The sequence below is a fragment of the Loxodonta africana genome, chromosome 1 (assembly GCF_030014295.1).
Source record: "Loxodonta africana isolate mLoxAfr1 chromosome 1, mLoxAfr1.hap2, whole genome shotgun sequence".
NCBI lineage: Eukaryota > Metazoa > Chordata > Mammalia > Proboscidea > Elephantidae > Loxodonta > Loxodonta africana.
Window position 1 is genome coordinate 15,865,228 of NC_087342.1, and position 23,849 is coordinate 15,889,076.

At 47.0% G+C, this 23,849-nt stretch overlaps 1 protein-coding gene across 3 annotated transcripts in view; it reads right to left on the reverse strand.

The window, feature by feature from the left end:
- The window catches only part of ITGB5 (integrin subunit beta 5), a 135,409-nt gene that overhangs the window by 22,089 nt on the left and 89,471 nt on the right, over positions 1–23,849 (reverse strand). For all 3 annotated transcript variants that reach the window (XR_002786523.2, XM_010592899.3, XM_064292249.1), the window contains exon 10: positions 18,616–19,045. Coding sequence is in view for 2 of the 3 variants with exons in the window: in XM_010592899.3 (XP_010591201.3) it covers positions 18,616–19,045 (430 nt within the window). In the remaining variant the exon portion in view is untranslated. The remainder of the gene's footprint in view (positions 1–18,615; positions 19,046–23,849) is intronic.

Sequence of the window (23,849 nt, forward strand, 5' to 3'; positions counted from 1 at the left end):
AATAAGGCTAATAAAAGTGGCTCGCTCCAAGGACTGCTGTGTGAGTTCAATCACACCATATAAAGCACCTAAAACAGCGCCTGCATATATAGTAAGTGCTCAGTAAGTGCCAGCTATCATCATCATCATTGTAGTCGTTATTTCTATGGGGGTAAGCAACGGGGAAGAGAAGCTTGGAGTAGACCTTAGTGGAAGGGGGAGGAGGAGCACTTCCGATCAGCTTGGATCAAAGACTTGCAGGATTAAAAGCTATGGTTCAGTGGTAGGATTCTTGCCTTCCACGTGGAAGACCTGGGTTCGATTCCCAGCCAATGCACCTTACGCGTAGCCACGACCCATCTGTCAGCGGAGGCTCGCGTGTTGCTCTGATGTTAAACAGGTTTCAGCGGAGCTTCCAGACTAAGACAGACTAGGAAGAAAGGGTTGGCAATTCACTTCTGAAAAATCAACAAAAATCCCATGGATCACAACAGTCCAATCCACAAATGGTCATGGGGATGGCACAGGACTGGGCAGCGTTTTGTTCTGTTGTGCATGGGGTCACCGTGAGTTGGGTGCTGGCTCAATGGCAGCTAAAAGCAACAATCCACGTCCAGTCTGAAGCAAGAACACTCAGCACAAAGAACCCACAGCCACCTGCAGAATCCCCAGGGCCTGGTGGAGCTGCTCCTCCAGCCCTGAGAGCCTTGGCAGAGAGGCTGACACCTCGAAGGTGTTCTGAGGCCCTGCCCGGGGAGTGACTGAAGTATGCTGGAGACAAGCAACTTTTAATCAATGAAGAAGCGAAGTGAACCTGGCCCTCAGCAGGAAAGGGACTGCTAGACTTCCCGGGCAGGGTGCAAGTAGCCTTCAGCTCCGGGCCCAGGAGTAAAGTCACTGCTCCATCCCACCCTCAAGCTGGCCTCCAGGCCTGCAGAGGCCTCAGCCATGGGTGACCTCAGCGACTTGCCCGAGAGTGGTGGAGCTGAGAGAGAAGGAGCCAGCTTAGGCCAGGGCGGAAATGAGAAGTGGTTCTCTCCTTGCCAGCCCGCCTAGCTCAGGAGCAAGCGGGTCAGACATCATACCCTCAGGGCACAAATTGTTTCTCTGCAGCTGATCCAGGAATAGTTTCTATCTAGCTCTGGAATGTACTGTGGCTTCTCATTTCCGTCCCCTCCAGGAGTCCGTTCTGGCAGCCCATTCTAGCTTGCAAAGGCCGAGGAGTGGAGGACTCTAAGCTCAGACCCCTTCTCTGTCTTCCTTCTCTCCCTCACCCCCACAGTCTCTTTCTCCCTCTCTCACACTCACATATTTACACACATACTTCCTCTTTCTCGTATACATACTATCAGTGTCTTTCACACACACCCACACCCACACCAAGTCAGGGCTCACTATCAGTCTCTTTTCAGACACTATCTCTCTCTTGGTTCAGTCATCATTTTTCTATCCCTCTCAGTTTGTGCCTCTCTGCTAGTATCCCCTGTGGGCATCTCTCAGTTCCCTCCCTCACGAACGGCCCCTCAGGGCCCCCTTTCCTCTCACTGTCCTCCCTCTCTCCCACAGCCTTCTCCCTCTGCCCAGCACTGCCCTCCCTCTGAGCACTCCCTCTACCTCACAGTCTCTCCTCTCTCTCTCTTCCCCTCTTCCCAGAACAGGCAGCCAAGTAAACAGGAAGTGGCTAAAAAAAAAAAGAAAGGGGGTGTGCTGGAGGGTCTTTGCTCATTTGAACTGATTCCCTGTCTCTAGAAGTCAGGTCTTGGTGTGTTCTGGACACCTCTGGGTGTGACTCTGGGCCCAGCTCCTGGAACTCTCCAACAACTGTCACAAAAAGGGCAGAAAACCAACTCAGCAGCTCTGTATGTTTCAAGTCATCAGTGTTTGTGTGACTCAGGGCCCTGCGATGCTGCTGGGCTGAGCCAGGAGCAGCCAGGATTAAATGACACAGCCCTGCCCTCTTCAGCATCTCGGGGGGGGGATGTTTGGAGCCCCCTCTCCTGGCAGAGGAGAGCAGGGCCTGGGGTCACACACATCCCTGGAGCTCCCACGCTAGATCAAAACACAATCCTTTCCAGAGGCCCAGAGCAGACGTGGGCTGACCTTTCTGTGGCCAAACAGATAGGCAGCGTCCAAGGACTACAGCCTCTGTCTGGAGCTTTTGAACAGAAAAGGGAAGTCCCCCCTCCTAAAATATGCTATTCTTGGTTCTTTGTTGACCAGCAGGTTAGGGTTACATAACGAGTGTCCTTGGTGTGCCTGCTAGGCTGTGCTGCCGGTGTCCTCAGGGTGTCTTCGAGTCTGGTCCCCATGGAATGTGCCGGCCCTACTATTTCGCCTCTCCCTTCCTTGTGCTGGCTTTGGTTTCAGGACGACTAATGGAGAGAGATTTCTGGAATGCACAGGCCCTGTTCCCTGCTCCCACACAAAGGCTCTCAGCTGGGTCCAGGCACCTCATCGCTCAACTAAAGAAACCTGCAGGGGCAAGGGAGAAGTTTGCACCGGAAAAGTTCTCTTCTTGCGCCGGCAAAGTCCTCTTCTTCTTTCCATGGGTTTCCTGAGCCTGCAAACACAGCATTCTCTCCAAGGATGAGTTACTGATTGAAAGGCTCACTGACTAAGGGCTGTCCCTCATACAGAGAAAGGCCAGCATCCCTTGCTTAAAATCAATTCCAGATAAAAGCCTTCCCTGATCAGCTCCGTCCTACCCTGGTCAGTCTGCTCTGAAACCCCTCGGAGCTGACTCAGTTGGGGAAGTATTTCCTGAAGGAGCTTTCCTGTGCAATCTCAGCTATCCCGTACAGGCTCTGGGCAATGGTCCAGTCTCCTCACTTTTACAGAGGGAGAGTACCTTGTCTATCTCACAGGACTGGGGAAAAAAAAAATTTTTTTGGAAATGTGCAATAAAGAAATTAATGGTTTACTGCCTTCAAGCAACTTATAATTTCACTGAGACATCAAGCCATTAAAATTTCTTAATAAGAGAGACACTTCATTAGGTACTTACAATACAAAAACAAAACCCGTTGCCATCAAGTTGATTCCAACTCATAGCGACCCTATAGGACAGAGCAGAACTGCCCCATAGGGTTTCCAAGGAGCAGCTGGTGGGTTTGAACTGCCAACGATTTGGTTAGCAGCCGTGGCTCTTAACTACTATGCCACAATAGGCCAGGCATTTTTCAACACACTTTGCACTTTACATAGATTCTCTGATTCGTCCTCCCTATAGTCCTATGCCATGGGTACAATTATTACCCTAATTTTTTGCAGATGTGGAAAATGAGGCACAGAGAGGTCAAGTAACTTATCCAAAACCACACAGCAGATAGGTGACAGGGCTGGGATTTGAACAGTTGTTTGACTTCAGAGGCCATACTGCTAACTGCAACACAGTACTGTGTCTCCAGATAATCCAGTCATGTTTAAGTGATGACAAGTTAAAACCACACATAGGCTACATGTGCAAGGTAATGCAGGGTGGGTATGGTTAACAACTGCAAGAGACCCATCCGAAGGCTGGCTCTTTTAATTACTGGTCATCATCACTCTCACCCTCCATTTTCTTATCTGTCGAGTACAGGTGGTAGACTAGATGACCTCTATGGCTCCTCCACCTCTGCTATATTACTGCTGAAGGTCAGTGCAGAGAGAGATCTAGGTGGGGGAGGGAGGGGGCTGAGACAGGGCCCAGGTTAAGCTATAGGTTTTGGATTAGTGGAGGATAAAGGTATTTCGGGTACAAAAAAATACCATGTGTTCAGAGGTGGGGCTTATAAGATGCACAGAGAGAGTGGGCAGCCTGGAAAGGGAAGTATTTGAGAGGGAAGTGAGGAATATACTAGAATGGGTAAAATGGGGCCAGATTATAGGCTTGTTGTATGGATGGATGTGTAGATGGATGAAAGGGAAGGAGAGACTGTAGGGAAAGGAGGTCTGAGTTATAAGCTGAAGGGGGTTAATCTTATCTTTTAGAACCCGAATGGCCTTACAATAAGCTCCTATCACTTGAGGTAATCTGAGCTTCTCACCTGGACACTGCAGCATTCCCCTCACTGATTTCCCATTTTATGGTCTCTCCCTCCTCCAAATCAATTCTCTGTGGCCTCCACAACCATTTTTCTAAAATGTAAGCCATGTAATGCTCCTCTTGCTTAAATCCTACAATGGATTTTCATCACCTGAAGTATAGCCTCCACCATATTTATACTTTGTACACAACATAGAAGACCGTTCATGGCCTGACATCCAGCCTACCTCTCAGTCTTGAAAGGGTGCTGGACATGAGCAGATTTTTGTTTTCAAACAATCACCTTGCCTAGCTGCAGTGTGGACAGCAGACTGGTAAACAGACTAGGATGGTGGCAGTGGAGATGGAGTAAAGATGAATTAAAAAAAAATGCAAAGTCAATGGACAAGACTTAGTGGCAGATGTATGTAGGAGTTGAGGAGAGGGTAGGATGAAGGATAAATCCTGGGTTTCTGGTTTACAAACTGGATGAAAGGAGGAGATGAGGAAAATCAGAAGAGAACCATGGCTAAAAGGAAGACTATGGAGGTCAGTTTGGGACACTGAGTTTGAGGTACCTTTGAGACAGCCAAGTGGAGACGTCAAGAGGGCAAGTGGATAAAGGAGCTCAGACGAAAGTTTGAGCAACTGAGCAACATAAGAGGTGCTTAGTCATCTAGTGCTGCTATAACAGAAATACCACAAGTGGATGGCTTTAACAAACAGAAATTTAATCTCTCATAATCTAGGAGGCTAGAAGTCTGAAGTCAGAGTACCAGCCCCAAGAGAAGGCTTTCTCGTTCTGTCAGTTCTGGGGAAGGTCCTTGTCATCAATCTTCCCCCTGGTCTAGGAGCTTCTCCGCATGGGGACCCCAGGTCCAAAGGATGCACTCCACTCCCAGCTCTTCTTTCCTGGTGATATGAGGTTCCTCTCCTCTCTGCTCCCTTCTCCCTTTTATATCACAAAAGAGACTGACTCAAGATACAATATAATCCTACAGGTTGAGTCCTGCCTCATTAACATAACTGCCTCTAATCCTGCCTCATTAATATCACAGGGGCTAGAATTTATAACACATAGGATAAATACATCAGATCACAAAATGGAGGACAACCACACAATACTGGGAATCGTGACCTAGCCAAGTTGGCACACATTTTCAGGGGATACAATTCAATCTATAACAAGGGGTAATTGATGGTCTGCTCATGGATGAGATTACCTAGAGAGAGTTTGAGGTAAGAAGATGGTTAGGACCAAGTCTTGAACAACTCCAGTATTAACTGGGTGGCTAGAGGAGAGGTATCCTACAAAGGAGGGGCTGAAAGTGGGAAGAGACCACTTCAAGAAGGAGGGCATGCCTGACAGTGTCTAATGCTGCTGAGAAATCACATAAGACGGGGCTGAAAAAGTCTGTTAGATTTCTCAAAACAAAGTCACTGGGGATCTTGGAAGGCCTATTTTAGTGACGTCATAGGGCTGCGTCCAAATTGGACTGAGTTGAGAGCTGAGTGGGAGATGACAAGTAAAGACTGTGAGTACAGACAACTGTTTTGAGAACTATTTCCTTTCCCTTCTTTTCCCTCCCTTTCCTCCCTCCGCCCCCTTTTTATTTTAAGATTAAGGCCTGAGCATGTTTAAAAGCTGACCTAAAGGCTTAGTTAGGAGGGACAGTATAGATACATTATCACTTATCACACTCATACGCTTGCCTGTCTCATCTCGTTAGCCTGTGAACCCACACAAAATCAAAAACTGTTTGCTTTTCTTATGCTCAATGCCTAGCATGGTATGAGGCATATACTAGATGCACAGAACATGTTTGTTGTTGATGGTTGAGAACATCATCAGGGCAAGCCTCATGTCCTGGGGGACAACATGCAATGCTGGAAATTAGAAAAGGAATAAAAGTACTACCGATACTTATGGAACTTCAATATGATCCCTGAGATACCCAGAGACTTCAGGGTAACACAAGGAAAAAATGATGAAGAATTTACTCTCCCTTGGCATGCCATGGTCACGGTCATGCAGAAGTCACAAGCGTTGCACCACACTATTGTTCTTGCACATTTTCAGATTTCTTCAGCAAAAGGCCCTTCAGAGAAGTGAACAATGGCGCATCCTTAGTCTTAGGGCCAGTGTTAATGAACCAGCCCCGACAGGGTCAACTGATGGTACTTCCCAGCAGGCAATGCCCTGACAAGTCCCTCATCCTTTGCCCCTTATCTGCTGGACTGCATGTTGTGTGCTGCATTTGAGCAGCAAAATGGGACCACTGCAAAACAACTAAGGTGGTGCTGCTTTAAACCAAGACTCTCCAAACCTCAGCGTCTCTTTGTGAGATGTCAGCACTGGCTAGAAAGCAAAAACTCCATTGTCAAAGGCAAGAGAGCCCTCTCCAAGGCTATCTTTGCCTTTCTGGTCTTAGCACCTGATTTCTCAATGCTGGTGCCCAGCTGCCAAATCCCTCTAGCTACTACTGCCTTTCACAGGAGGGCAGCAGGGAGAGGGCTTAATCTCTGGCCTGTATCTATCAGTCACAAGGAGATTAAGATAATGGAAGGAAGATGGAAAAATCCCATATTCTTTAATGATCTCACTTTTCCAGTTTCAAAGGAGTCTGAAAACACCCGAGTGAGAAGAACCAAAGTCCTCACCTAGGACTCTGAGAATGCTGACTCAGAAAGAAAAACAGGAGGCTTGTAGCCAAAAGAAGTAGAGCTACCTCAGGCCAACACCTAGGGTTGGGCTCAACCTGCCCGACTCTGCCTGGCAGGGACTTCTGGGGACATGCCAAGCACATCCGGAGAGGAGTGAATCCACCACTCTTGGTCACTGCAACAGGATGAGAGGGTTGCTATTTTCAACCTGGACAGTTGTCGTGTTGTCGTGGCTGGTTAACAGCTGCCATCTTCCACCCCAAGTTGGCCACTGTTCTGAGACCAGTAAAGCGCTCTCAGAGGATGGAGCTGGTCTGAAATATTACAGGCGTGGGCCACACTGAGCTTGGCAGCCAGGAGGCCAGCCAAGCCACAAGAAAGCAGGCAAACAGCCTCCCAAAGAAGAGCAGCCTTCAAGGATATGCAGAGGTGGGCTTTTCCTGAGCCAAGGCTTTGGGTCAACCAGTGATGGGAAGTGTGGCCCGCCTGCCAATCTTCTCAGCCACATCCTCCCCTACACAAGTAGGATCAGTAACAGCAGCACCAATTTCCTGGCATGGTAATAACAACTAAATGAGGTCATTCACATCAAGACTGCTTTGTAAATTAGAATAGGCTAACAAAGGTTCATTTAAGGAAAGCAGGTTCAGTATAATCCATAACAACAGCCACACACCCACTGAACATTCTGTGCCTTTCACCAAACAATCACAACATGGTACCTCAACCAGTCACTTCCTCCGCGTGGGTCCTGCAGGCCTGGTCTGCTGTGTCCAACATATCCTTAAGTAACCCAGAGAAACTCACTTAGGAAAACAGAGACTAAATGTTTCCTAAAATTTTGATGAAGATAAAGAGCACTTACTCAGGTAAGACTTGAAAAATGTGGGCTCAGTGCTTGGGTGGAGGCAGGGAAGGCTAAATGGGTAATTCAGAGATTTGAAAAGAGTCTCAAGCTAATGAAAACAAGTAAGGTTAGGTAGAAATACGGTCACTGTTTACCTGCAAAAGGCAGTGCAGAGATCTCCTGGTCTGAATCTATGATCGAGAATCACAAAGAGATTCCAGATTTTGGGCCTCAATTTCCCCAAATGTAAAATAATCAAAGTCAATAGTTCACAGTTTACTCACTTTGTGATTGGTGCTCTTAGGAAAGGTATCAGATACAAATTATCCTTCTATGTCTTGCTTACTCACGATGAATGCAAAACACTAACCAACTCACCTCAGGTTGTTCACAAGGAAATCATCTCAATATACTAAAAAGGCATTAAGATAGGAATTTCCGTGAATATTACAGCATTTGCCAATTGCTGAAGGTCAACTGTGTGATGTTAAAGAACATACCAGCCTATGAAGTCTACTCCTTTTGCTTAGGATAGTTGGGCTCAGCTGATAAAGACTTTGGGGTGGTGGTTACGGGCTAGAGTGATAAGTGAGAGGGCAGAAGCCAGGGCTTGGGAGGTGCCTGGAAACAGGAAACCCAACTTCTAGACACAAGGGAGCACTTGGGTGGAGTTCTTAGGTTAGTGTTCTGAGAATCACGGAGACACCCCCTTAAAAGAAAACCAAGGTTCCATCCAATCCCACCCCAACCCTGTCAGAAACACTGAGCAGCAGAGGCCTATAACGAACTACGTCTCAGTATCCAAAATCAAGACCAAGCTCAAAGTGCCAGCTCAACACTCAAGAAACTGATCAAAGGAGCCTTCAGAATAACTCTTTCAGCCACCAAAGCATTTCTCATAGTTTTCAAATTTATGTCAGAATGGAAAATTTTCTAATAAGCTATCATATGATATCAAAAAGCTAATACGACCTAAACCTAATCACTAGGATCTTATATTGGCCTGCTCATGGTCTTCCTGGGATTTTCCTTTGCTTTTAAAATTTCATCATTTCCCTCATGAACCAAACTTAATGACCTTAAGGATCAGGTCTGAAGTTCAAAGGCACACATGGAATCCTCATCACAGTGTCCTCTTTGCATTCTTCCCTTTCTAAGTAAAGAGAGAATGGTGGTGGGGGGAGATCCAATACTTAGATTACTCCAGTTTTTTTCAGAATCACTATTGAATTGTTGCTTAAAATGTGCCTGGGAACAGGGCCTGAGCAGTGAGGTAAGCCAGTGAGGTAAACACCATTCCCAGAGCTAAGCTCCACTCCCAGAACAGGGATAAGGGCAGGTTCTCAAAATGGCATCCCAACACTCTCTTTTCTTTCAAGACCTCAAATAAGTCTGGATAGTGAAGGTAGAAGCTCAAGATGACTCATATCCCATTCCTCAACTCTCAAAAGTTTCTGAGAAGTGGGAAATTCCAGGAGCAACACAAATTTAGAAATGAATTCAAGGCTGTGAGCAACTCCGACTCTGTCTCCCTGGTACCTAGTACAGTGCTTGTCAGATGATGAATGCTCAATGAACTCTTGATGACTGAATGAAGGTAGCGACCTACCTAAAACAAAATGACCCTCAGTGAGAGAGAACGGTCTCGGTATCTGCAGCTGCACTAAGATCACATAGTTATTATGGTCTGGTTTTTCGGAAGAGTTTTCTCTAATTTCAAGCTTCAGGAGGTTGGCTGGCTCCAGAAAGGAACAGCCCAGCTCACCTGGTTCCTATGACTTGTCTGAAGAACATATTGCTTGGTCGTATGATTAAGCCCTAAATTTTGGTACTTTTTTTGCCTTTCAAGTGAACTTGAGCAATGACTTGATACAGGTGGAATTCTTAGAGAATTCCTGGCCTTGGGATTTGGGATGCCCATTGAGAATTTCCTGAAACCAATCTGCTTAGATGCCATGGAAGAAAATATTCCAGGGTGGGGAGGCCAAGTAGTAAAATTTATTCCACATCCCTGGTAGCGAGGCGTTATGCTGGGAGCTTACAGATATTGTCCTATTTGATCCTCACAACAACCCTCTGGGGCAGGGTTTGGTTCTCTTTATCTGACAGATAAGAAAAACAGGACCCAGAGAGGTAAAGTGATGAATGCAAAGTCACAGAAGTATAAAATTTAGGCAGTGCTAGGTTTAGGATCCAGATTTGCCTCATTCCAATGTCATTTTCTTTCCATTATGCAAGGATGCCTCAAAAGGTTACTGCGCTTATCCATCGCTGATGGGACTGCAAAGTGGTACAACTGCTATGGAAAACAGTGTGGTGGTTCCTCAAAAAGTTAACCATAGAGCTACCATAAAACCCAGCAATCTGAATCCTAGGTACATACTCAAAAGAATGGAATGCAGGAATGCAAACAAAACCCGTACGTTCACTGCACCACTGTTCACAATAGCCAAAAGGTGGAAACAACCTAAATGTCCATCAACAGATGACTGGATAAACAGAATGTGGTATATACATATAATGGAATACTTTCATCCAAGAAGAGATTGAAGTCCTGATATATGCCACAACATGGATGAACCTTGAAAACATTATGCTGAGTGAAGTCAGTCAGTCACAAAAGGACAAAAATTGTATGATCGTACTTGTATGAAACAGGCAAATGTATAGAGAACAAAGTTTATTAGTGGAATTTGGTAGTAGACAAGAACTATTTTAGGTGAAGGGAAAGACAACACACAATACAGGAGAGGTCAGCACAATTGGACTAAACCAAAAGCGAAGACATTTCCTGAATAAACCGAATGCTTCGAAGGCCAGAGTAGCAGGGGCAGGGGTCTGAGGACCATGGTTTCAGGGGACATCTAGGTCGACTGGCATAATAAAATCCATTAAGAAAACATGCTGCATTCCACTTTGGTGAGTGGCGTCTGGGGTCTTACACGCTAGCAAGCGGCCATCTAAGATGCATAAATTAGTCTCAGCCCACCTGGAGCAAAGGAGAATGAAGAACACCAAAGACACAAGGTAATTATGAGCGCAAGAGACAGAAAGGGCCACATAAATTAGAGACTCCATCAGCCTGAGACCAGAAGAACTACATGGTGCCCAGCTACAACCAATGACTGCCCTGAGAGGGAACACAACAGAGAATCCCTGAGGGAGCAGGAGAACAGTGGGATGCAGACCTCAAATTCTCGTAAAAAGACCAGATTTAATGGTCTGACTGAGACTAGAAGGACCCCGGAGGTCATGGTCCCAAGACCTTCTGTTAGCCCAAGACTGGAACCATTCCCAAAGCCAAGTCTTCAGACAGGGATTGGACTGGGCTATAAGATAGAAAATGATACTGGTGAGGAGTGAGCTTCTCGGTTCAAGTAGACACATGAGACTATGTGGGCAGCTCCTGTCTGGAGGGGAGAGGAGAAGGCAGAGAGGAACAGAAGCTGGCTGAATGGACACGGGGAATACAGGGTAGAGAGGAGGAGTGTGCTGTCCCATTAGGGGGAGAGCAACTAGGAGTACATAGCATGGTGTACATAAATTTTTATATGACAGACTGACTTGATTTGTAAACTTTCACTTAAAGCACAATTTAAAAAATTTATTAGCAGTCACTAGATGTAAGAGGAAGGGGGAAAGGGGAAGCTTTAGCTCAGGGGACACAGAGTTTCTGTTAATGGTGGAATAATCTGGAAACGAACAGTGACAATGGTTGCACAACATGATGAATATAACCAAAGCCACCAAATTATACATGTAAAAATGTTCAATTGGCAACTGTTGTTATATATTTTTTTATCACAGTAAAACAATTTTTTTTTTTTTTTTTTTTTTTAAGAAAAGAGGTTACTACAATGTCCCTATGGAAGGAACAAGGAGAAATGTCTCTGTGCTGGTTAATGGCACAGTTTCTGGAAGCTTTACCTGTTATCATTGTAAGCCTGAGGGACATGCATCAGTCCTCAACTGTCCCGGTCAATGGTCTTCCATGGAAGTATCTTTACCAACTATGGACCTATCATTCCTTGTAGTTATTGAAGAATCCTACAACAAATTCTGTTTTCAGAGCCACCATACACCGTGTCTCCAAAATGGAATCTGATTCTCCTGGCATTCACTGTCATGTGGACAATTAGGATTTACATAGATACCAGGAGAGGGAAACTGCTACACAGATTCCCAAACCTCTGCCTTGTGGGATTCTTTGCGGGGAGAGGAGCCCTTCCTCCAGAAAATATATATATTTTGCATCCTTGTAATTTACAAACAGTGTCTAGGTAACCATCAACAAACTTAGCAGAGATAAGTAGATATGAAAAGATCTTAAGATTTTTCCAGGCTCTCCCACCTGAGGCACACAGTGATGGCAATCTCATGAAGAAGTCTCTTTCCTGGGAAATTATGTCAAATCTTGGTTCACTCAAAAGGTACTTTTGGAGACCTTGGTCAAGAAAGCCACATTCAAGATGGCCCTGTAACAAGTCATTTAAGAAATGTGCAAATTGCAATGCAGTGACAGAAGGTAAAGCTGTGACCATGGCCCCAGAATGGCTACCAGGGTACTAATTCTGAAGGTGAAAATTACATTTCTGGAAGAAAAAACAAATAAATGGACAATATAAATGTTGTGAGAAGTATTTCTTAAAGTACATGTGGGTAACTCTTGCCATAGGAAATGTTCCATTTGGCCAGAATCAAGATGCCTAGAACCAGGCCCTAATATCAGGGGTACCTTTACCTGGAGAGGTTTACTAGAACTTTGTTAAACCTGCTGAAAACTGTCAGCCTACACACTCAGACTGTGCTTGGACTCTGGCTCTTGCCCACTAAAAATGAGCCACTAGTACCACCCTCCATTTTTTTTCTGTTTGGGAGAGAACTGCAGACGCCCTTGACCTCTAATCACCTTCCCTATATTCCTAACCCAATGCCATCGAGTTGAATCCGACACACAGTGACCCTATAGGACAGACTGGAACTGCTCCATCAGGTTTCCAAGGCTGTGATCTTTTTTAAATTTTTTATCGTGCTTTTTTGTTTTAGGTGCAAGTTTACAACTCAAGGTAATTTCTCATATAAAAATGTACACACATATTGTTTTGTGATATTAGTTGCAATCCCCACAACGTGACAGCACACTCCCCCTTTCCACTCCAGGCTCCTTATGTTCATTCAATCAGTTCCTGTCCCTTCCTACCGTCTCATCCTGCCTCTGGACAGGAGCCGCCCATTTGGTCTTGTGTATCTGACTGAGCTAAGAAGCACACACCTCACATGTATTATTTTTTATTTTATAGTCCTGTCTAATCTTTGTCTGAAGACGGGGCTTCAGGAATGGTTTCAGTTCTGGGTTAACAGAGCGTCCAGTCCAAGGCTGTAATCTTTGCAGGAGTAGACTGCCATAAAAATACATATATATCTGGATAAACTGACTAAATATCCTACTTGTTGATGAAATAAAGTATACGAGACTTAGATGTATTTTCAGGAGGATCTCATAGTTATGAGGCCAAAAGGGTTCTGTTCTAAGTCCCATATCCTATTTGATTTAAATTTCTCAATATATGAAACTGAAGAAGTAGGCTGGCCATGAGCAAACAATTCACGTCCACCCCTGCAGTCATTCTAAGTACAGAGAAGGCTAAGACACCAGGGCTGAGGCTGATTTCCACGATTTACCACAATGAAGTAACTTAAATCCCAAGAAATGCACTGTTTCCAAATTCGTTTCAAATCCCAAGAACTCAACGAAGAACAACAAAGTCTAAGCAAGAATCTTCTCTTACACTGAAAGAACTGAAAAGACCATGCAGTACTTTCCATATTCATTTAGTAGAGGGGCTCAGAAGGTTCACAACTTAACGAAGCTCAAAAGAACAGAAACCCTCATGACGGCCCCACAAAGCACCCTTGCACACACAGACATAGACTGTGGACAGAACCATTCTGAGCTGTGTTCTTCCAGCAACTAGTGGGAGACACCATAGCCCTGACCGTGCACACAATCCCGTGACAATGTGTCACAAAAGTAATGTCAACAAGGCAGAAGTTGTTCCACTGCTTCCAGACCTTAGACCTAAATTAGACTAGATTTGCTTCACCACTAATTTTTATGGCCTTAAAAACCCTATGGAGCAGCTCTACTCTGCACACATGGAGTGGCAATGAGTCAGAATCGACTTAACAGCAACTAACAATAACATGTTACAAACCTGTAATCTGGTGTATTTTCTCTTAGTCGTGTGTTTTGGTATGGGGCAAGGACTATAAGCCTTTTATGGATGGAAATACCATAGAGAACTGGAAGGGGGTTCTCCAGGGTATCCCTACCAGTTCTAGCCCTAGTTCTGCCTCAACCCCTTCTTCGAGTTCACACTTCTGTCCCCTTCTTGCTTCTGAAGACAGACCACAACCACTCAAACCCCTTCTAGGTAGCGGCTGCAGGGGGAAGCGGTGGGGAAAACTACAAAAATACTGAAGTCAGCTGCTGGTGAGTCACTGAGTCAGCATCTTCAAGACCAGGGTGATTGTTGGGAAACAGGCCTCTCTCCCACAGAAACCCCAACTGTAACAGCAAACCAAGAACTCAAAACCAACGCACACAAACCTGGAGTGAAACCCCTCGCTGACCATGGGTGCCAAGGATCTGGGGGCTGGAACTCCTCGCCCATGGTTCACAGCTGCCTCCTGCACAAGCTGCAGTGTTTGAGAGATAAAGAAGTGCTGGGTGCTACAACCACGTCCAAGGAGCCAACGCATAAATGTGTGGTCCTGCCTGGAGCTGGGCTCAATTTTCAGTCCTCCCGAAATTATCAAACATGCAACGATGATCTCATTCCAGAAACTATTTTCCCCAGGAAGTCTCGGATAGCTTCAACCTCTTAACTAGTTGTTGCTTTAGGATATAATATACAACAAAAGCAAGAGACAAAATTTTATACAGCAGTAAACACACACACTTAGAAGAGAAAAAAATTTGGAAGGAAATAAAAAAAAAAAAGGAAGGACATACAACCTCTTAGATATGAATGATGGAATTATGGATGGTTTATTTCTTTCTACTCTTCAGAATATTCTAGACCTAAGATTAATCCTCCAGCTCTCTGGCAAGGTCATTCTCTTGACTGAGCACAGTTTTGGAAGGGAAGCATATGAAACAGTGAGGGCGAAGAGTTCTTGTCTGGTTTACCAGATGGTCCAAATTAAACCTGGTCAACAAGAAGGAGACAGACGGTACAGTCAGACTGACCACATAGCCAGCAACTTCCCTATATTTTTCAAATTTTCTTTAATGAACGTATGTGGCTTTTCCAGTGGGGTGGGGGGAGATACTCCATCTCAGCAACCCCAGAGAAGTTAGTGACTTGAAGCATCGTTCATCTGGGAGCCTCAAAGACTTGGCACCGCTCATGTTTCCTCTACCCGGTGACATGTGAGAATCTCCCAATACCACAGGATTGTATGGGGATGGAGGAAAGAGCCAGACAAAAAGCATCCCTGGGGCTTTTGGACGTAGCGTCTGGCAGAATTCTGAAACGCAAGATCAGCTCTATGCACGCTAATAGATGAACAAAAAGCTGCATGTCCACTCAGTTCCAGAATATTCCTGTTTCCAAAATGGTAAACTGGTGTTCTCTCCTGAGGGTCACTGGCCTCATCTCCCACTGCTCCCGGGCTCTGCACCACATTCAGAGGAACGACATCTTAGAGAGGGAGGGAAGACCTAGAGGGACGGGACCTAACATGCAGGGACCCTGTCCTGTGCCAAGCCTGGAGCCAGGGCCTTCATCTATGTCATCTCTTTCGATCTTCAAAATAATTCCGAAGCAAGTGCTATTGGCCCATTTTTACAGACGGGAAAGCTGAAACTCCAAGACAACGAAGATGGTAGGCTGATGAGCTGTGGAGATGGGATTTGCGCATGTTAGTCTGACTGAGAAGCCCTTGGTCCCAGGCAATATGGACACAAGCAGCCTTCTAGGAGGAAAATGTATCCGAGGATTATTTTGGGATACTGAGGGGAAGGGAGGGACAGTTCTGTGATAATATTTTCTTATTTCTCTTAAAAAGAAAAGCACTACTTAAAGTCGACCACAGACATTGCCGGACTTATAGAAGGTGTGTGTGTATGTGTGTGTGTGTCTACTAAAGGGAATAGAAACTCCAACCCAGGATGCTGGGATTCCTTAGGAAAAGCCCTGTGATTTTCAGGGGCAAGGCCAACCCCTCCCTCCCTCTGGGCACCAGCTGCAGCTCCCCAGAGGTCGTGGCACTGACTGGTAAAGGAGTCAGTATTATGGATTGAATTGTGTCCCCCCAAAATGTGTGTCAAAGTGGCTAGGCCATGACTGTGTGATTTGTGTGACTGTCCACCTTTTTGTCATCTGATGTGATTTTCCTCTGTGTTGTAAATACTAATCTCTGTGATGTTAATGAGGCAGGATTAGTGGCAGTTATGTTAATAAGGCAGGACTCAATCTACAAGATTAGGTTGTATCTTAAATCAATCTCTTGAGATATAAAAGATAGAAGCAAGCAGAGAGACAAAGGTACCTCATGCCACCAAGAAACAAGAGCCAGGAGAACAGCGCATCCTTTGGACCCAGGGTCCCTGCGCTGAGAAGCTCCTCAACCAGGGAAGATTGATGACAAGAACCTTCTCCCAGAGCCAAAAAGAAAGAAAGGCTTTCCCTGGATCTGGCATCCTGAATTCAGATTTCTAGCCTCCTAGACTGTGAGAGAATAAATTTCTCTTCGTTAAAGCCATCCACTTGTGGTATTTCTGTTACAGCAGCACTAGATAACTAAGTATCAGGTGAGCCCTCTTTCTGTGCCAGGCAATGTAATAGGTGGTTTCCACACACGCTTATTCCTCACAGCAACTAGACACCCAAAGTCCCACAACCAGCACGGAACGTAATGGATCTAGACCAGGTCTGCCTGCTACTAAGCCCACTTCTTTCTGCTAACCCAGACAGAACCATCCAGCTAATACCAACCTATCATCACTTAGCACATGGAGTCCTAACTCTCCCACTCAGCTTAGTCTTCTGTGACATCCCTATGTCCTACATTTTCAGGGCAATGCCAATTGTGAACATTCTGGTCCCATTACATCCATGGGTGTCCTCAGACTAGTCTCATCACGTGGTCTTCCCAGGAAGCCCTACTTGCTGACCCACTTCTGTGCAGCCCTCAGCACAGATGGTTACTCTTGCCAGGAGGACATATCACTTATACACACCTGGTTTGCTTCACATGAATGTGATGTATCTTCCCAACTGCTCTCTAAGTTGCCTTTAAACCAACACTTCTCAGTGTGAAGACTATTCTCAAGGAGGTACCTCTGGAGCCACAAAACACACAGTCTGAAGAAAAAACTACAGGAGTGCCTAAAGTAATTCAGCTTACTGAAGCAATTCAGCTTACTATATTTGCAGATGGCATAGTGTTGGACCCGATGGCCCTTTTGAGACACAAGTTTAAAGCATCTCATCAGAATACAACTCCAGAATGGGAAATGCCAGGCTATATTTAACTGGTATCAATGTTAGAGTCTTAGATTTTAAAAGTCAAGTGTTCCAATATGACACAATAAAAACTTGGCTTGGCTATAGTTCATTCAAAAATTAAAATTCTCGAAACTTCTCGTGTTAAAATTAAAAACAAGCTCAAGAGTATAATGTTTGACTCCTTAAAAGAAAAACGAATGTATGTAGGACGGGTTAATGGAAGTGGAGGGACAGGAAGTGAACGTTCAGCTGAACTCTGGGCTGAGGCTTCATTACCTGGAACGACAAATAACATGTTCAGTTCTGAGGATCATGTTTGAGACATGAGAGAGCTCTCACAGAACGAAGAGATTTGGTACTCCTTAAAAGAAAAACGAATGTATGTAGGACGGGTTAATGGAAGTGGAGGGACAGGAAGTGAACGTTCAGCTGAACTCTGGGCTGAGGCTTCATTACCTGGAACGACAAATAACATGTTCAGTTCTGAGGATCATGTTTGAGACATGAGAGAGCTCTCAGAGAACGAAGAGATTTGGTACGTCTAGCCCAGATGAGAAAGGATAACAGAGAAAAATAAAGCAGCTTTCAGATGTCTGACAGGTTGTTACATGGAAGAGGCTAGAAGCTACTGAGAAACAAGTTTCTATTTAATAGAAAGAGAGATGTTTAAGCTCCGCCTGTGGTAGGCAGAGAAATGGCCCTACAAAGACGTCCATGTCCTAATCCTCAGAATCTATAAGTATGTTATCTAACGTGGTAAAAGAGACTCTGCTGAAGTGACTAAATTAAGGACTTTGAGATGAGGGATGATCTTGGATTATCTGGGTGGATCCAATGTAATCACAAGGGTCCTTTAAAGAGAGTGGCACGAGGATCAGAGAAAGAGATGTGGCAATGGAAGCAGACAGCAGAGAGATGAAGGTGCAATGCAGCTGTCTTTGAAGACGGAGGAAGGGGCCACAAGCCAAGGAATACAGACGGCCTCTAGAAGCTGCGAAAGGCAAGGAAACAGATTCTCCCCTAGAGCCTCCAGAGGGAATGCAGCCCTGCTGATGCCTTGATTTTGGCCAAATAAGAAGACCCATTTTGAACTTCTGACTTCTAGAACTGTAAAAGAATAAATTCAGTGTTGTTTTAAGCCACTAAGTTTGTGGTAATTTGTTACAATGGGAAATAAATACAACGCCTAACCAGAGAATGGTCACTACTGGACCAGGCGACCTCCCCGTCCTGGGAGGTAATCAAGAAAAGGCCGAGCACCTACCTGTCAGGTATGCTATGCAGGCAGTTCCTGCATTAACTGGGGAGTAAGCCTGGAAAGCAGACCCTCCACCTCTGACAGTGCACCTTATGTGGCGTGCCTTGCCCTGCTTTTGTATTTGACATGCTGGACCCCACCCACCCCAATGCCTGTTGGGGGGAAGGCTTGTCCACCCTCTTCTCCCAGGACAACTGTGGCAGAGACACTTTCCACCACCACCCGAGACAGCGACACTCCCGGGGATGGGAGAGAAGGAAGTGCAGAAGGAGCAAAAGGTAGGCTTTGGGGGTGCCCAGGTGCCTGCGAGTGGCTCAGAGCACAGGTGCTGGCTGGGGGTGCCTACCTGAGCAGAGGACTCCCTTGTTCCTGGCACAGGAGAAGTTGTCGCACTCACAGAAAGGCCCGTAGATCTTCCCGAACTCGCTCTCAAAGCAGGAGCACTGGTTGCAGCTGCACTCCCCGCGCCCACTGCACAGGGGCTTCCCCTCGGCCTCCCGGCACAGGTTCTGGTACCCGCTCTGGTTCTCCCCTTCCTGGCACTCGCACCTGGTGCCCAGGTAGCCGGGGTTGCACTCGCACAGGCCGCAAACGTAAGTCCCATTGCCGCTGCATCTGGTGCTGTCTGGCTCCAGCCGGGCGCTGCAGCCACACGTGCAGCTGTAGGCGACCCCCACCTCCAGGGTGTCCCGGAACCCCACGGGCCGCAGGGTGAACCTCTGCTCCACCTGTCTGCCGGGGCAGCTCCGGGCCTCCACTGACACATCAAAGGTCGCCTGGGCAGAAGCAAAGGAGGGGACATGGTGGCCACTGCATGTCAAGGGAGTTATCAGCATTGCCTTCCCAACCATCCAGTGGCCGGACTCCTTTGAGGCCCTCGAAGGGCAAGGGGCGGTGCAGGGCAAAGCAACCAAATCCAGTTGCCATTGAGTCAACCGAACAGGGCCGTGAGATCTAGCCTTCTCCACGCACACAGGTAGAGCCCCGGTGTGACTCAAGTAGGAAGAAACCTTGGAATCACTAAATTCCCTCATTTTCTCAAGGAAGAGATTGTTCAGGTGTGTTAACACCTTTTCATCCCCACAATCCTGAGGAAACGGGCTCACATGGCAAGGTAAAAGGAATCAGGGAAAACTTTATGCAATCCCTTTTCTCCCCTTCTTTTCACCTTATTCTACTCTCTCCCCACCCTTGGCTGCAGTACACCTCTCCCCTGTCCCACCCCATTTTAAAAGTCATTCATTCGCACTCAGCTGCTAACCAAAAGGTTGGCAGTTCGAGTCTACACAGATGCCTCGGAAGAAAGGCCTGGCAATCTTCCGAACGATCAGCCATTGAAAATCTTATGGAGCAGTTTTGCTCTGACGCACTTGGGGGCTGCCACGAGTCAGAATCAACTTGATGGCAACCGGTACTCGTTCCTATGTGACAGGCATTGTAGACACAGGGGCTACAGCGGTGCCCCCTGAACCCCTGAACCCGGGTGGTGGGTGCCCACGCTGGAAGGAGTCCATAGACTCTGGCCAACTGCTTGCACCTCTGTAGGGAGATCTCCTTCCCTGCTAGAGGAGGGATGAGATGACTCCTAGGGTCCCTTCTTGCTGGTCTCTCTCTACAGACCCAACCTGAGCCTCCCTGCACCCCAATTTCTCTGTGGGTGGTCTTGAAGAGTCATCCTTGGAGGAAATACACCATATACATGCACAGACTTTTCTTTAAATAAACAAAACAGGTAAGGGAGTGTTGCTAACTCCCGAGCTTCTCGAGGGTTGCCTTGGAAATGGAAAGAAAGGTGGACCTAGCTGGGTGGCGATGGTGGTGCAGGGGAGATGCCTGTGAAAGGCGCACGTGGCTGGAATATAAGGGAGCCAGGGTGATGCTCTTTTTTTAGAGTCCAGGAAGTAGAGCATAACTCCTGCACCCTCTCCTCCTCCTCCCACTGAGAAAAGGAACCAGGTGGGCTTCAAATCGCCCAGCCCTCCCCTCAGAGCAGCGCAGCATAAGCTCTGTGGAAACCCCAGACAGTAGTGGGGACGCCCCGATGAAATGCCATCATGAAGTGCCTCTCCCCTGTAGTGGCACGCCCAGACCTATGTGCCCACTCCTGATGCTGACTGCCTTCATCTGGGCCCCGCTGTCTTTATTTTCCAAAGAGCTCCACAGATCGTTCTGAAGCTCAGCCTGGGTTAGGGACCACTTTTAGCTACTACTATTCTTTATTCTACTAATTGGATTGGAATAAAGCTGATTTTGAAAAAGTCATCGATAACTTCTTAAGGTAATAATATATATTCTTGAAAACACTAAAAATATTTTTTTCTAAACATTCTACAGATCTCTATCACTTGGAATCTTTGCAGTTGTTAGCTGCCATAAAGTCAGCCCTTGACTCTTGGTGACCCCACGCACAACAGAACAAAACACTGCCCAGGCTTGCAGATGAGACCTTTGTGATCCATAGGGTTTTCACTGGCTGAGTTTTAGAAGTAGATCACCAGGCTTTTCTCACTAGTCTGTGTTAGTCTGGAAGTTCTGCTGAAACCTGTTCAGCCTCATAGCGACACCAAGCCTCCACTGACAGATGGGTGTGGCTGTGCACGAAACATACTGGCCAGGAATTGAACCCGGGTTTCCCACGTGGGAGGTGAGAATTCTACCACTGAACCATCATGCCTCCTTTGGGATCTCTACTAATTCTATAACATCTCCCTCAGATTCTGTTACATCTAGGATGTCCTCAGGGGTGAGGGAGCAGAAGGACAGATCCAGCTCTCTAGGTCCTTGAGAAAGTCCTCCTTGGTAGCAGCCGCAGCTCCAGGAGAGAGCATAAGTGAAGGAGCCAAACGGAGGATGCTTTGGGGCAGGTGAGCTGAGGACCATGACAAGCAACCCAGGGTCAGAAGACATGGGAGAAGCAAGCCAGCTGGCAGACAGCTTGGACTGTCCCACCCTCACCACGTCCACACCTACCTGGGTGGGTGGGAGAGACAAAGGGGAGAGATTGGCAAAAGCAAGTTCAGGACTAAGTTCCTGAGGCAAACGGTGGCCTCTCGAGCCAAGGAAACAAGAAAGGGGTCCACCCAAGAGCACTGAAACCTCCTGCAACATAGTCACCAATTGCTGAGTGCCTACTACATGCCAGGCACTGTGTTAGGCACTTCTGCAAACATCTCATTTATTCTCAAAAACCAAACCAGCTGCCAATGAGTGGATTCCGACTCATAGTGACGCCCCATGTGTCAGAGTAGAACTGTGCTCCCTAGAGTTTTTAATGGCTGACTTTTTTGTAAGTAGATCACCAGTCTTTTCTTCAGAGGCACCTCTGCGTGGTCTCGAACCTCTAACCCTTTAGTTAGTAGACAACACATTAACCTCCCAGGGGCTCCTCTTTTATTCTCACATGCTCTGTGAGGAGGCATCCACACTTTACCAAGGAGGAAACAGACTGGTGAGCTTGGTCACAGTCACATGGCTGGTGAGGACGGGGCTGAGCCTGAACGCTCCTCAGCAGGTTGCCTTCCGGAAATGGGGAGCAGGGCCAGCGTCTAGCGTTCAGGTCTGTGTACCAAGGAAGAACCTACCTGGCTCACTGGCTGCCTTGCGCTGGGAACCACCTGACCCTGGTGGTGGGAAGAGGGCCAGGGGCAGAATATGCCCAAAGCCGTCCATGGGACCATCACAGAATGCCAACTCTTCCTCTGCTTCTTAAAGCAGCTTTGCGGGGTCATCAGTCATTAGCCCCCCACTTTATGTGAACTCACCTATGAGGTGCAAAGTGGGGCTAAGCAACTTGCTAAGAGTCCCCGTGCTAGCGAGCCACAGCACCAGGACTCAAATCTGGGACTGGCTGTTGCCAAAGTCCATGTCTTTTCCTTATACCTCACGCACTTGGGAAATAAGAGGTCAAAGAAGCATAAGGCGGTATCATGGCATGGGCGGACAGACACTCAAGTGTACAGATTAGTTTCTGAGGCTCAGAGCGGGCAGCGGCCTGCTTAAAGCTACCATGTCCTGGGGCTACAACTCTGCTGGAGAGACAGAACCCTGGACCAGCAGCCAAAGGTGTTTAATTATTGAATGACTGTGGGGAGTGGCCATCTGTGAGCAGGACCTTCCCTCAGGAAATTCTGCCTGTGTCAAGGGATAAAGAAAGCAGTGAAGGAGAGAATGGAATCTCCTCAGCCGGGTCAGTGTGTGTCTGTCTGCCCCAGAGTCAGCGGAGAGCTCAGGAGAGCCTCTGAATCAGCACTGGGACATCACCTGGGACTTAGAAACACTCACACGCTGTCTGTCTGGTGGGGAAAGCAAGGACATGGCTTCAAAGCAGGCCTGGGGCCTTGCTCAGCCAAAGGCTCTGGTCTAATTAAGGGCCTACCGGTGCAGAGTCCACTGCCACCTGGTAACCAGAGACAGCTTCTGTCTATTTCAGTGGCTGGGACTCGGGTCCTGCTGGACCCACAGAGCCTATAAAAAGCACTTATGTAAAAGGAAGTTGGTCAGTTTTCCTACTCCCCTTTGAAAGTCCATTTTCCCCGTTGGATCAAAAAGAAAAAAAAAAAAAATCCCAGGAGGCTGGAATGAAGCTCCCTTGCCTTGCTCCCAGGATTACTGAGGACTCCAGCTAATATTGAAGACTCCCCATTTCTGGAGACTTCCCAGTCTTCCATTCCAAGATTCCACAGAAGCTCACTGAGATAGCAGCTTTCCGGCCTGGTCTTGTTATTCGAACCTCATTGTGATGCTTCTGGTTTCCCCACAGGGCTGCAGGCCTGAGCCACCCTTTCAAAGAGCTGCCCAGCCCCCACCCTGTCCCACCAAACCCTGAGCTGTGCAGATGCCAAGTCCACCCGGATCTCAACGGGACAAAGCCCTGGGGATGGGCACAGGGTACAAAGCCCCAGAGGAGTGGACAAGAGCGGGGACGCCGTGGGAAGCCCATGACGGGCTCACTGGGTCCTTTGTCCTGGGCGTTAGTCCTCACCACACAGCCGGCCACTTGCATACTGATTTGTCAGAACCCGTGAGTGAGAAAGCTGATTCCCAGTGGTCAGGCCCACTCAGGCTGCCCCTGTTGGTGTCAGGACCAGGGGAGAAACATTAGGGAAAAAGCCAAAATCAGTGGAGAAGAGAATCTCACTGGAATCTGGGCTTTTCCGGTTTTATTTAAGGGATAGCTTTCTTTGAGGGCATCCTTGTCCCCCATCCCCTGCCACCTCTCCTGCCTCTTGCCTGGACAGTTATCTGAATACAGACAACACAGGATCAAGTCACAGAAGCACTACCTTGAGTTGGAAGGGACCTCAGAGCCTCTGCCTGCACCTCCACCACCTCTGCAGTAATCTCTGATTACAACGAGGTACGAGCCACCTGGCTGCAACTTTAACCCACCTGTCCTGTTATGATTGAATTGTGTCTCCCCCTGCCCCCCAATATGTGTTGAAATCCTAATTCCTTACCTGTGAATGTGACCCTGTTTGGAAATAGGGGATATTCTTTTGTTATGTCAACCAGTGTAGAAAACCAAAACCAAACCCACCGCCATCGAGTTGATTCCAACTCCTAGTGACCCTATAAGACACA